This window comes from Dendrobates tinctorius, unplaced genomic scaffold (assembly GCF_039654945.1).
Source record: "Dendrobates tinctorius isolate UK_male_01 unplaced genomic scaffold, ASM3965494v1 ptg000224l, whole genome shotgun sequence".
Classification (NCBI taxonomy): Eukaryota; Metazoa; Chordata; class Amphibia; order Anura; family Dendrobatidae; genus Dendrobates; species Dendrobates tinctorius.
In genome coordinates this window covers 11016700-11029622 of record NW_027361891.1, presented here as the reverse complement: position 1 = coordinate 11029622, position 12923 = coordinate 11016700, and the positions used below count along the sequence as shown (strand labels likewise).

The 12923-nt window shown below is 40.8% G+C and overlaps 1 protein-coding gene across 1 annotated transcript in view; it reads left to right on the top strand.

Moving 5' to 3' along the window:
- The first annotated feature begins 8754 nt into the window (after positions 1-8754).
- The window catches only part of PTPRB (protein tyrosine phosphatase receptor type B), a 173366-nt gene continuing 169197 nt past the window's right edge, over positions 8755-12923 (top strand). Inside the window, exon 1 of the mRNA XM_073555525.1 lies at positions 8755-9144. Within this exon, the coding sequence (XP_073411626.1) occupies positions 8787-9144 (358 nt within the window). The 5' untranslated portion in view covers positions 8755-8786. The remainder of the gene's footprint in view (positions 9145-12923) is intronic.

The following is a 12923-nucleotide window of genomic DNA, read 5'->3' as shown; positions in this document are numbered from 1 at the left end:
AAATGGTAAAAGCATTAACCCCTTTCCAACATCGGGCGTAAATGTACGCTGATGTCGGACTCTTTCCCTGTGATGTGGGCTCCAGCAGTGAGCCCACATCTTTCCCAGCACATATCAGCTGTTTTGAACAGCTGACATGTGTCCGTAACAACCACGGGTGGAACCACGATCCACCTGCGGCAATTAACCCATTAAATGCCGCTGTGAAACTCTGAAAGCAGCATTTAATATGTGCTTCCGGCAATCGTGCGGAAAGCCACCCATCGGTTACACCCATCACATGATCGCGGGTCACCGATGGGTTGGTATGACAACCAGAGGTCTCCTGCAGACCTCTATGTTTGTCACTGCCGGATTACTATGAGCGCCGCCAGGTGGTCGGCGCTCACAGCAAATCAGCAATTCTGCTACATACAGGCGATCGGACAAGTGCAGCTTCTAGCTGCCCATGGAGACTACTGAAGCATGCAAAAAGTAAAAAAAGTTTTAAAAAATATATTTAAAAAATATATACCATATATACTTGAGTATAAGTCGATCCGAGTATAAGTCGACCCCCCTAATTTTGCCACAAAAAACTGGGAAAACTTATTGACTCGAGTATAAGTCTAGGGTGGGAAATGCTCCATAGATTGTTCCCCCATATGCTGCCCCACAAGAAGCTCCATAGATTGTTCCCTCATATGCTGCCCCCATAAATAGCTCCATAGATTGTTCCCTTATATGCTGCCCCCATAAATAGCTCCATAGATTGTTCCCTCATATGCTGCCTCCATGCTGCTGCTGCTGCATGTAAAAATAAAAAAAATGACATACTCACCTCTCCGTCGCTGGGTGTCAGGTGCCGGTGTCACTGCAGACACCTGAGATACTCACGTGTCCTGCGTCCATGGCTGCTCACCGCTATCTGCCACGTCATCAGTCAGTGACGTTCAGACTGCAGGGGGCGCGGTGCGCACTAACCACGTCACCGCGCCCTCTGCTGTCTGAAGTCACTGACCGATGACAGACAGCAGCAAGCAGCCATGGACACAGGACAGGTGAGTATCGCTATACTTACCCGTCCTGACGCTGTCGCTTGAGTCCCCAGCTTCTCCGCGCTCTCTCTTCCTGCATTCAGCGGTCTTGTGATACCGCTCATTAAAACTCATTAATATGCGCATATTCATGAGTTTTAATGAGCGGCACCACGTGACCGCTGAAGGCAGGAAGAGAGAGCACGGGGAGAAGCTGGGGGCTCAAGACACAGCGTCAGGACGGGTAAGTATGACCTGACACCCCCGCCCCCCTCCCCCTCTCACCCCCTTTTTATATGACTCGAATATAAGACGAGAGGGGGACTTTCAGCCCAATTTTTTGGGCTGAAAATCTCGACTTATATTCGAGTATATAAAAGTTCAAATCACCCCTCTTTTGCCCCATTCAAAATAAAGCAATAAAAAAAAAACATACACATATTTGGTATCGCCGCGTTCAGAATCACCCGATCTATCAATATAAAAAAAGAATTAACATGATTGCTGAACGGCGTAAGAAGAAAAAAAAATTCAAAAGCCCAGAATTGCTTTTTTTGGTCACCGCAACAATGCATTAAAATGCAATAACGAGCGACCAAAAGATCATAATTGCATCAAAATGGTATAATTAAAAACATCAGCTCAGCATGAAAAAAATAAGCCCTCACCCAACCCAAGATAAGAAAAATGGAAATGCTACAGGTATCGAAAAATGGCGTAATTTTTTTTTAACAAACTTTGGAATTTTTTTTTCACCATTTAAATAAAAATAAAAAATAACCTAGTCATGTTTGGTGTCTATGAACTCGTAATGACCTGGAGAATCATAATGTCAGGTTAGTTTTAGCCTTTAGTGAACATGGTGAAAAAAAAAAAACAACTGTGGGATTGCAATTTTTTTTGCAATTTCACCGCACTTGAAATCTGTTTGATGATCGTGTGAAAAACATGTGAAAGAATAGAAAATCAGGAAGGGGGCAAACACTTTTTCACACCACTGTGTATAACCTTAAAAAAGACTAGGAGTTAATGAACCACAAATAAAATTCAGTAAACTTTATTGAAGTTAGATAAAAAACAGAATATATCAGACATGATTAAAAGGAGATATTAAAACAGAGGTTGACTTTACAGTGCCTATATTCAAAAATCATAATTGACATAAGCTAATTTTACAAGTGCAAATGTTATGTCTCATAAATAAATACAAGAAATATAATGCTACTGAGTTGATAAATGAATATTTGGACCTAAGAAGAAATACTGGGAAACACATTAGATAATAATATTTAATGTGAAGAACACTAATTGTAAGGCATAAAGCAAGAGACAAATCCCTCCAAACCATAAAGTCCTATCCAGAGATGAACAATGGAACAAGTCCTGCCACCCAAATACAGTTGTGCTCAAAAGTTTACATACCCCAGCAGAATTTGTGCTTTCTTGGCCTGTTTTCAAAGAATATGAATAAGAACAACAAAATTTTTTCCCCACTCATGGTTAGTGGTTGGGTGAAGCCATTTATTGTCAAACTACCGTGTTTACTCTTTTTAAATCATAATGACAACCCAAAACATCTAAATGACCCTGATCAAAAGTTCACATACCCTGATGATTTTGGCCTGATAACATGCAGAGAAGTTGATGCAAATGGGTTTGAATGGCTACTAAAAGTAACATCCTCACCTGTGATCCATTTGCTTGTAATCAGTGTGTGTGCATAAAAGCTGAATGAGTTTGTGGGATCCAGACAGACTCTGGCATCTTTCATCCAGTCACTGCCACTTCTGGATTGTGAGTCAAGGGAAAAGCAAAAGAATTGTCAACGGATCTATGTGAAAAGGGGGTTGAACTGTATAAAGCAGGAAAGGGATACAAATAGAAATCCAAGGAATTGATAGTGCCAGTCAGCAGCGTTCAAACTGTGATTAACAAATGGAAAATCAGGGACTCTGTAAAATCAAAACCACGATCAGGTAGACCAACAAAACTTTCGGCTACAGCTGCCAGGAAAATTGTTTGAGATGCAAAGGAAAACCCACAAATAACATCAGCTGAAATATTGGACTCTCTGAAAACTAGTGGTGTGGCTGTTTCAAGATGCACAATAAGTAGGCACTTGAAGAAAAATGGGCTGCATGGTCGAGCCACCAGAAGAAAGCCATTACTGCACCAATGCCACAAAGTATCTCGCCTAGAAAACACAAAATAGCACAGAGTCAAGCCTCAAACTTCTGGAACAAGGTAATTTGGAGTGATGAGACCAAAATTAAACTTTTTGGCCACAATCATAAACATTACATTTGGAGAGAGGTCAACAAGGCCTATCTTGAAAGGAACACCATTCCTACTGTAAAGCATGGAGGTGGATCACTGATGTTTTGGGGATGTGTGAGCTATAAAGGCACTTGGTCAAAGTTGAAGGAAAGATGAATGCAGAACGTTATCAGCAAATACTGTAGTCAAATTTGCAATTAGCTTATGGGACGTACTTGGATGTTCCAACATGACAACAATACAAAACACAAGGCCAAGTCAACCTGTCATTGGCTACAGCAGAACAAAGTGAAGGTTCTTGAGTGGCCATCTCAGTCTCCTGACCTCAATATCATTGAGCCACTCTGCGGAGATCTCAAGCACGCAGTTCATGGAATTTACAGGAACTGGAGGCTTTTTTCCAAGAAGAGTGGACAGCTTTACCATCTGAGAAAATAAAGAACCTCATTCACAACTACCACAAAAAACTTCAAGCTGTCATTGCTGTTAGAGGGGGCAATACACAGTATTAAGAAATGGGGTATGTGAACTTTTGATCAGTGTCGTTTGGATGTTTTGGGTTGTCATTATGATTTAAAAAGAGAAAACACATTAGTTTGACAATAAATGGCTTCACCCAACCACTGTCCATGAGTGGAGAAAAAGTTTTGGTGTTATCATTCATATTCTCTGAAAAAAAGGCCAAGAAAGCAAAAATTCTGCCGGGGTATGTAAACTTTTGAGCACAACTGTAAGCACACTGGAATAATCATAGGATAAATCTAAGCATTCCTGTAGATCCCAGTATTCATTGATATCACACATTAGCTATAAGGCATAGTAAATAAATAGGGCAAACCCAGAGTGAAGGTCAAGCCAGAGAAGAACACCCGTGACCCGCATTTTGTGCATTATTTTTACATACGGTAAATATTTAAACATGAGTGAGGCCTAAGAGAGATGTTAGACCTTCTTTAAATAGATGTAACTAGTTCTCCAACGCAACGGTGATCATAATAAAGGATTAGTTTTAGTACTGATATGCAAAACAATGTATGTGTAAGTCGTTTGATTTTCTGTTCCGTCTAAGGCCGGGGTCACACTAACCGACGCAAAATACGGTCCGTAGTTTACAGGCATAATACGGATGAATGACCCCTAAATAGTGCTCCGTATGTCATCCGTAAGCAAGGTGTGGTTACGTATTTTGCGCATGTCTGCATCCGTATGTAATCTGAATGGCATCCGTTTGCAATCCGTATGGCGAGATTTTCTCGCCGCCTTGCAAAATGGACATATAATGGAGCCCTATGACAGGGTTTCTAACAGAAACAAGATAATAGATCTAGACACATAGAATGCATATATATACAGTGGGGAAAAAAAGTATTTAGTCAGTCAGCAATAGTGCAAGTTCCACCACTTAAAAAAATGAGAGGCGTCTGTAATTTACATCATAGGTAGACCTCAACTATGGGAGACAAACTGAGAAAAAGAAATCCAGAAAATCACATTGTCTGTTTTTTTTTCATTTTATTTGCATATTATGGTGGAAAATAAGTATTTGGTCAGAAACAAAATTTCATCTCAATACTTTGTGATATATCCTTTGTTGGCAATGACAGAGGTCAAACCTTTTTATGTAAGTCTTCACAAGGTTGCCACACACTGTTGTTGGTATGTTGGCCCATTCCTCCATGCAGATCTCCTCTAGAGCAGTGATGTTTTTGGCTTTTCGCTTGGCAACACGGACTTCCAACTCCCTCCAAAGGTTTTATATAGGGTTGAGATCTGGAGACTGGCTAGGCCACTCCAGGACCTTGAAATGCTTCTTACGAAGCCACTCCTTCGTTGCCCTGGCGATGTGCTTTGGATCATTGTCATGTTGAAAGACCCAGCCACGTTTCATCTTCAATGCCCTTGCTGATGGAAGGAGGTTTGCACTCAAAATCTCACGATACATGGCCCCATTCATTCTTTCATGTACCCGGATCAGTCGTCCTGGCCCCTTTGCAGAGAAACAGCCCCAAAGCATGATGTTTCCACCACCATGCTTTACAGTAGGTATGGTGTTTGATGGATGCAACTCAGTATTCTTTTTCCTCCAAACACGACAAGTTGTGTTTCTACCAAACATTTCCAGTTTGGTTTCATCAGACCATAGGACATTCTCCCAAAACTCCTCTGGATCATCCAAATGCTCTCTAGCAAACTTCAGACAGGCCCGGACATGTACAGGCTTAAGCAGTGGGACACGTCTGGCACTGCAGGATCTGAGTCCATGGTGGCGTAGTGTGTTACTTATGGTAGGCCTTGTTACATTGGTCCCAGCTCTCTGCAGTTCATTCACTAGGTCCCACCGCGTGGTTCTGGGATTTTTGCTCACCGTTCTTGTGATCATTCTGACCCCACGGGGTGGGATTTTGCGTGGAGCACCAGATCGAGGGAGATTATCAGTGGTCTTGTATGTCTTCCATTTTCTAATTATTGCTCCCACAGTTGATTTCTTCACTCCAAGCTGGTTGGCTATTGCAGATTCAGTCTTCCCAGCCTGGTGCAGGGCTACAATTTTGTTTCTGGTGTCCTTTGACAGCTCTTTGGTCTTCACCATAGTGGAGTTTGGAGTCAGACTGTTTGAGGGTGTGCACAGGTGTCTTGTTATACTGATAACAAGTTTAAACAGGTGCCATTACTACAGGTAATGAGTGGAGGAAAGAGGAGACTCTTAAAGAAGAAGTTACAGGTCTGTGAGAGCCAGAAATCTTGATTGCTTGTTTCTGACCAAATACTTATTTTCCACCATAATATGCAAATAAAATGAAAAAAAAAACAGACAATGTGATTTTCTGGATTTTTTTTTCTCAGTTTGTCTCCCATAGTTGAGGTCTACCTATGATGTAAATTACAGACGCCTCTCATCTTTTTAAGTGGTGGAACTTGCACTATTGCTGACTGACTAAATACTTTTTTTCCCCACTGTATATATATACACACAAGTCATTGAGATATATATATATATATATAATTCACAGAGATCTTCATAGCAGAATAGCCGATAATTAAATTGCCGGCTTCTATCAAATCATTCCCCAACCCGACATGAAATGACACATGGTTCACATTCAGTAAACCATTTCATTTCATCTTTTTTTATATGTCCCTGACTAATAATTAGATGAAGGTTTGTGTGCAAAATTTGGGAGTTGTAGTTGTTATTTTAAGGGGTTAATTCGTTGTAAAAAAAAGCGTGGGCTTCCCATTGCCCTGTAGCGGTGGCGAATGGGTTAATCTAACAAAGGGTTAATGCCACCTTACAATTGAATGGTGACATTAACCCTTTGTTAGATCAGCCCACTAGCCACCACTATAGGGCAATCGGAAGCCAACGCATTTTTTAACAACGAATTAACCCATTAAAATAACAACTACAACTCCAAATTTTTGCACACAAACCCTCATCTAATTATTAGTCTGGGACATATAAAAAAGATGAAATTAAATGCTTTACTGAATGTAAACCATGTGTCATTTCATGTCGGGTAGGGGAATTATTTGATAGAAGCCGGCAATTTAATCAGCGGCTATTCTGCTATGAAGAACTCTGTGAAATATAAATATATATATATATATGTTTGTCACAATGACATGTATGTATATATATATATATATATATATATACACATATATATGTATTCTATGTGTATATATCTATTCTTTCGTTTCTTCATTAAACCTGTCAGTGTGAGTTTACTGTATAGCGCACTGAATTGCCGGCTTTTCTAAAAGACACCGGGTGCGTATTTCTCGCAAGTCACATTTGTGGTCCGTGTGTAATGTGTATTTTTAGCGCACCCATAGACTTGCATTGGCGTACTACGGGCGTAGTACGCTGACAATCGCAGCATGCTGCGATTGGCACGGACCGTAGAATACGGACAAGAAATATACGGCTGTTGGGAGCTGCCCCATAGAGAATCATTTGTCCGTGTGTAATGCGTGGTTTTAACACCTCTCACTCGTCCGTATTCCTCTCTAGTGTGACCCCGGCCTTAGAGTTAATGGAAAGGTCAGGGTTTCTAACGGTTTTATGGCCTCTTTGAATCTGTGTGAATTTTCCTGTAATTTTCCAGCTGACATTTGGGCTATCATCCTGTGTTCCCATAAACTGATATACGGTAACTAAAAAATAAATTGCAATAAAATGTATAAAACTGTATATTTAAATCTGCTCATTTCACTGTGCAATAAGTTAATCTCAAGTGCCTCATTTAAAGGGCCTTGTGCAAAAAAAGTGAGTAATATATTACTTACAATAATCATTATTCCTTAATTAACCATAATAAAATAGTGTATATGCTAGAAAATCCCATACCAGCATTTCTATATGTTAACTGCGCATGTTCCGTTGCATCATCACACCATCATAGGCTGCTGGCCAGTCACCATGTCTGTGTGCACTAACACTTTTCAGACCCATCCAAGATGGCACAGTATGTCTAAGGCTAGTTTCACACTAGCATTTATTCCACGCAGCGCAGGGCGCCGCTAAGCCCCGCCCCCTGCCGGCTCCCTGCCCGCCCCATCTGGTCATCGCCGCCTACTATCGCACATGGACGCTTGCAATCTGCGCACCCTATCTTTAGCATAGGGTGCGCAGATCGTGCGCTGGCCGTGCGCTAGTAGGATTTTGGCGTTCGCTGAGCTCTTTTGAAGGTGCGCCGAAATGCAACATGCTGCGTTCGGCGCACACGGGCGCACCTTCAAAAGTGTGCAGCGCATGCCAAAATCCTACTAGCGCACGGCCAGCGCACGATCTGCGCACCCTATGCTAAAGATAGGGTGCGCAGATCGCAAGCGTCCATGTGCGATAGTAGGCGGCGATGACTGGATGGGGCCAGCAGGGGGCAGGGCTTAGCGGCGCCGTGCGCTGCGTGGAATAAACGCTAGTGTGAAACTAGCCTACGATGTGGTAGTGCGCATGCGGTATGGCGTTTTCTAGCGTCCTTCATGTGCCGGCAAATAATCTTGACTGGGTGAGTCATTACTACAGGTTTACACAGATGTATACACTATTTTATTATGGTTAATTTAGGAATAATGATAATTGTAAGTAATATATTACTCACTTTTTTGCACAAGGCACTTTTTATCATTGCCAACAAAGGATTTATAACAAAATATTGAGATAAACTTTTGTTAATGACCAAATACTTATTTTCCACCATAATTTGCAAAATAAATCTTTCCAAATCAGACAAGGTGATTTTCTGGATTTGTTTTCTCATTTTGACTCTCATAGTTGTGGTCTACCTATGATGTCAATTACAGGCCTCTCTCATCTTTTAAGTGGGAGACAATTGGTGGCTGACTAAATACTTTTTCCCCCACTGTCGATACTGCTTAGAGCTACAAATGCCATACATTTTGAGTTGTACAGAATGCATTATTATATGTGTTCTCTCTATTTCTGTTGCAGAAACTTTTCTTATATACCATGACCAAAAGAATGTTTGTATGAACCATGGCAAGTACGTGACCGTTACCAGATGTAATGTGACATATCGCAGTCAGCACTGGAAATGGACAGAAGATGGGAAACTACATAATGTCAAGTCCTCCATGTGTCTGGGCATTTCTTTCGCTTCCGCATCACACTTTCGCCCAGCCATTCTTGTTGACTGTGCTAAGGCTCCTACGTGGACATGTCATAAAAATGAAGGACTTCTTGAAGTTGCAAATTCTTCTCTGTTCTTAAGGAAACAAGCATCGAGGGTTGTTGTAAAAAAAGGAACAAAATACCCGAATACCTGGAAAAGATTGGAAGTGGATGAAGCAGGAACAAGTGCATTTGAAAACATATGTTTAGATGAAGGTTAGTAGTGTAAATACGCAAAACCATTCACAAGTAGCATTAGATGATTTATTCTCTCCAAATTAAGTGTTTATGGGATTATCATCACAATATTACCCATCTACAACCTGTATCAATTGATATACTGGACTGTGCAGACGTTTTAGGCAGATGTGGAAACAATGCTACAAAGTAAGAATGTTTTCAAAGATACAAGTGTTAATAATTTATGTTATCAATTAACAAAATTCAAATTGAAAGAGCAAAAGAGAAATCTAATATAATCAATATTTTGTGCAACCCCCCTTTTCCTTCACAATAGCATCAATTCTTCTTAGTACCCTTGCACAAAATTAGGGATAATGATCATTGCTTTAACATACAGTATAGATTGAAACAGATTAATTAACCGAAACAGAAACAGCTATGCAGGAGGCTTGAAACAGTGCAAAGAACAGCCAGAGGGTTTGCTCACGCTAGCATATTGCATCCGATGATTCTCTCATGCAAGAGAATCGGATACTATATGCAAGCGACCCTCAGCTCAAACTCTGCTGTGAACGTGAGCCAAATGTCATAGAACTCACATGCAAGAATCGGATCGTAGGTGTGGAAAAGATGGAGAGCTTTATGTCTCCATTGTGTGAGTCGGCATATGTTGGGCTGCACTCGAATGACATGTTTAGCACACACCCATAGATTGTATAGGTGCGTGCCATCCAATATACGTTGCCAATTGCAGCATGCAGTGATTTTTTTCTCTTGCTGACTTGGCATGAGAAAAAAACTAGTCGCTCCATAGTAAAACATTCACAAGCGACATACATCGCACTACACAAGCACTAACGTTCCAGGGTTCCAAATCAGTTCTGATGAAGGTCTGATGTAAGACTGAAAATGTTTAACACAATCTTGAATGCAATAATAAAAGGAACCTTGTTTCACCACATCTCTAACTGAGTTCTCTATTTGAGTACCAAGTTCTTCATTTGTTAGTACATACGGGCTGGATACCCTACTTGTGCACCATCCACACCAACCGCAAGAATGCCGTATATATATATCCTTATAACATTGGAGTGAGTGCTATCTGATGAAACATCAGATAGCATTCATCCAAGTTATAGGCTGGCTGCTTGTTAGTGTGAGCGAATCCAAACTCTGATATACAGGTGAGACTTTGGATGACAATTTCATACACCATTGCAAACATAAGGTAGTTATATTGTATCACTAAAGTCTCTCCCAGGCATAGATTTCAAAGAAGGCTAAGGTTCTAGATATGCCGTTCAAGCTTTTTTGAAGAATCACAAAGGAATTAACAAAGTGGAGAACTTTAGAAGCAGTGGTCATACAAGGAAACTAAATTAATGCAATGCTGAGCTGTTAGTGTTCCTGGAATGAAAACTAGTGGGGTCCAGCTAACATACATTTTATCACCGCACCCCAGATGGAGACCAGAAGCTGGAAAGTAGCATATGAATCCTGCTTTTGTCTTTAGTGCAATAATAGCTGAAGATTGGTTTGGAAACCATAAAGAGACCTTTACGAGTAAAAGTCACACCTGTCCTACTCCTGGAGTTATACTGTGAGGTGGCATACTGTACAGTAGCCTGCTCTTCTAGTCTTCATTTCAAGTACACTAACAGCATTCTGATACATTTGTCCAAAATGTACAAGGAGACATTTTTCAACATAACAGCTCCAAACTACATGTTAAGCATGCTATTATGAGCAGCCTGCTTGGCCAAAATGTGCTGCCATGACCTACAACATCTCTGGTTTTGTCTCCCATCAAGCACATCTGGGACATCAATGATCAGCAACTGCAAAGGAAGGTGGCAGTTTTGCATCTTGATGATTTGTGTGTCCACATGCATTCAGTGTGGCAGAACTTTCCTCACACAATTATTAGTAGCATCATTGATATCATGCCACGATGTGTAAGTGCGTGTATTTCTGCACTTGGAACCCATACTAAATAAACTGAGATGTTTTGAAAATTTTGCACCTTTTTTTAATCATTTCCATAGCATTAACACCTTTCTGACGTTGGGCATAATAGTATGCCCACGTTGTAGTACCCCTGTTTGGTGCAGGCTCCGACTCTGAGCCTGCATCTTTCCAGACACATGGCAGCTTACCTATATAGCTGACATGTGCTCGCAACAGCCGCAGGTGGAATCGCAATCCTTCCGCGGCTGTTAACTAGTTAGTTAAATCTCTGACAGCAGCATTTAACTCACACTTACCAGAAAAGCGTTGCTAATCCTGCCCATCGGTGACCCCGTCACATGATAGCGGGTCACCGATGGGTCGGCATGACAACCAGAGGTTTGCAGCAGACCTCTGTGGTTGTCATTGCCAGGTTGCAGTCCACGGGGTGGCGCTAAAAGCAAGTGAGTATTTCTGCTACACACAGGCGATCTGATCATTGCCTGTGTGCAGCAGAAGCAATCAAAGTACTGCAGCTTCTCCCATAGAGTATTGAAGTATGCAAAAAGTAAAAAAAATGTTTTTAAAAATATAAAAAATATAAAAGTTCAAATCCCCCCCTTTCGCCCCATTTAAAACAAAACAACAAAATAACAAATATACACATATTTGGAAACGCTGCATTCAGAATCACCCGATCTATCAATATAAAAAAAGAATTAGCCTGATTGCTAAGCAGCATAGTGAGAAAAAAGCTCAATATGAAAGAATTACTCCTCTTCATTGCAATAAAATGCAATAACGGGCGATGAAAAGATCATAGCTATATCAAAATGGCATCAATAAAAACGTTGGAAAAAATAAGCCCACACCGAGCTCACGAGCACAAAAAATGGAGACAGAAAATGGCGTCATTTTTTATTTTTTATAATTTTGGAATTTTTTTCACCACTTAAATAAAAAAGAACCTAGATTTGTTTGGTGTCTATGAACTCATAATGACCTGGAGAATCCCAATGGCAGGTCAGTTTTAGCATTTAGTGAACGTGGTAAAAAAAAACTGTGGAATTGCACTTTTTTTGCAATTTCACCACACTTGGATTTTTTTTACTGTTTTCCAGTACACGATATGTTAAAACCAATGGTGTTGTTCAAATGTACAACTTGTATCGCAAAAAACAAGCCCTTACATGACCATATTGACCAAAAATTAAATACTGTATATACTTGAGTATAAGCTGACCCAAGTATAAGCCGACCCCCCTAATTTTTCCACAAAAAACTGGGAAAACGTATTGACTCGAGTAAAAGCCTAGGGTGGGAAATGCAGCAGCTACTGGTGAATTTAAAAAAAAAAATAGATACCAATAAAAGTAAAATTAATTGAGACATCAGTAAGTTAAATGTTTTTGAATATCCATATGAATCAGGAGCCCCACATAATGCTCCATACAGTTCATGAGAGCCCCATAAGATGCTCCATAGAATAATATGCCCCATATGCTGCTCCATAAAGGTTATGGTCCCATAAGATGCTCCATAGATTATGCCCCCCATAAGATGCTCCATAGATTATACCCCCATATGCTGCCCCTATAAGATGCTCCATAGATTATGCCTCCATATGCTGCCCCCATAAGATGCTCCATAGATTATGCCCCATATGCTGCTCCATAAAGGTTATGGCCCCATAAGATGTTCCATAGATTATGCCCCCATATGCTGCCCCCATAAGATGCTCCATAGATTATGCCCCCTGTGGTGTAGTGACCACTGTGTCCGCTATGGGGCACTGTGTGGGTGTCCCAGGATGGGCGTATAGCCATATCCAGTGTGGTAACAGGAGTAGGGTGCTAAAAGACTGT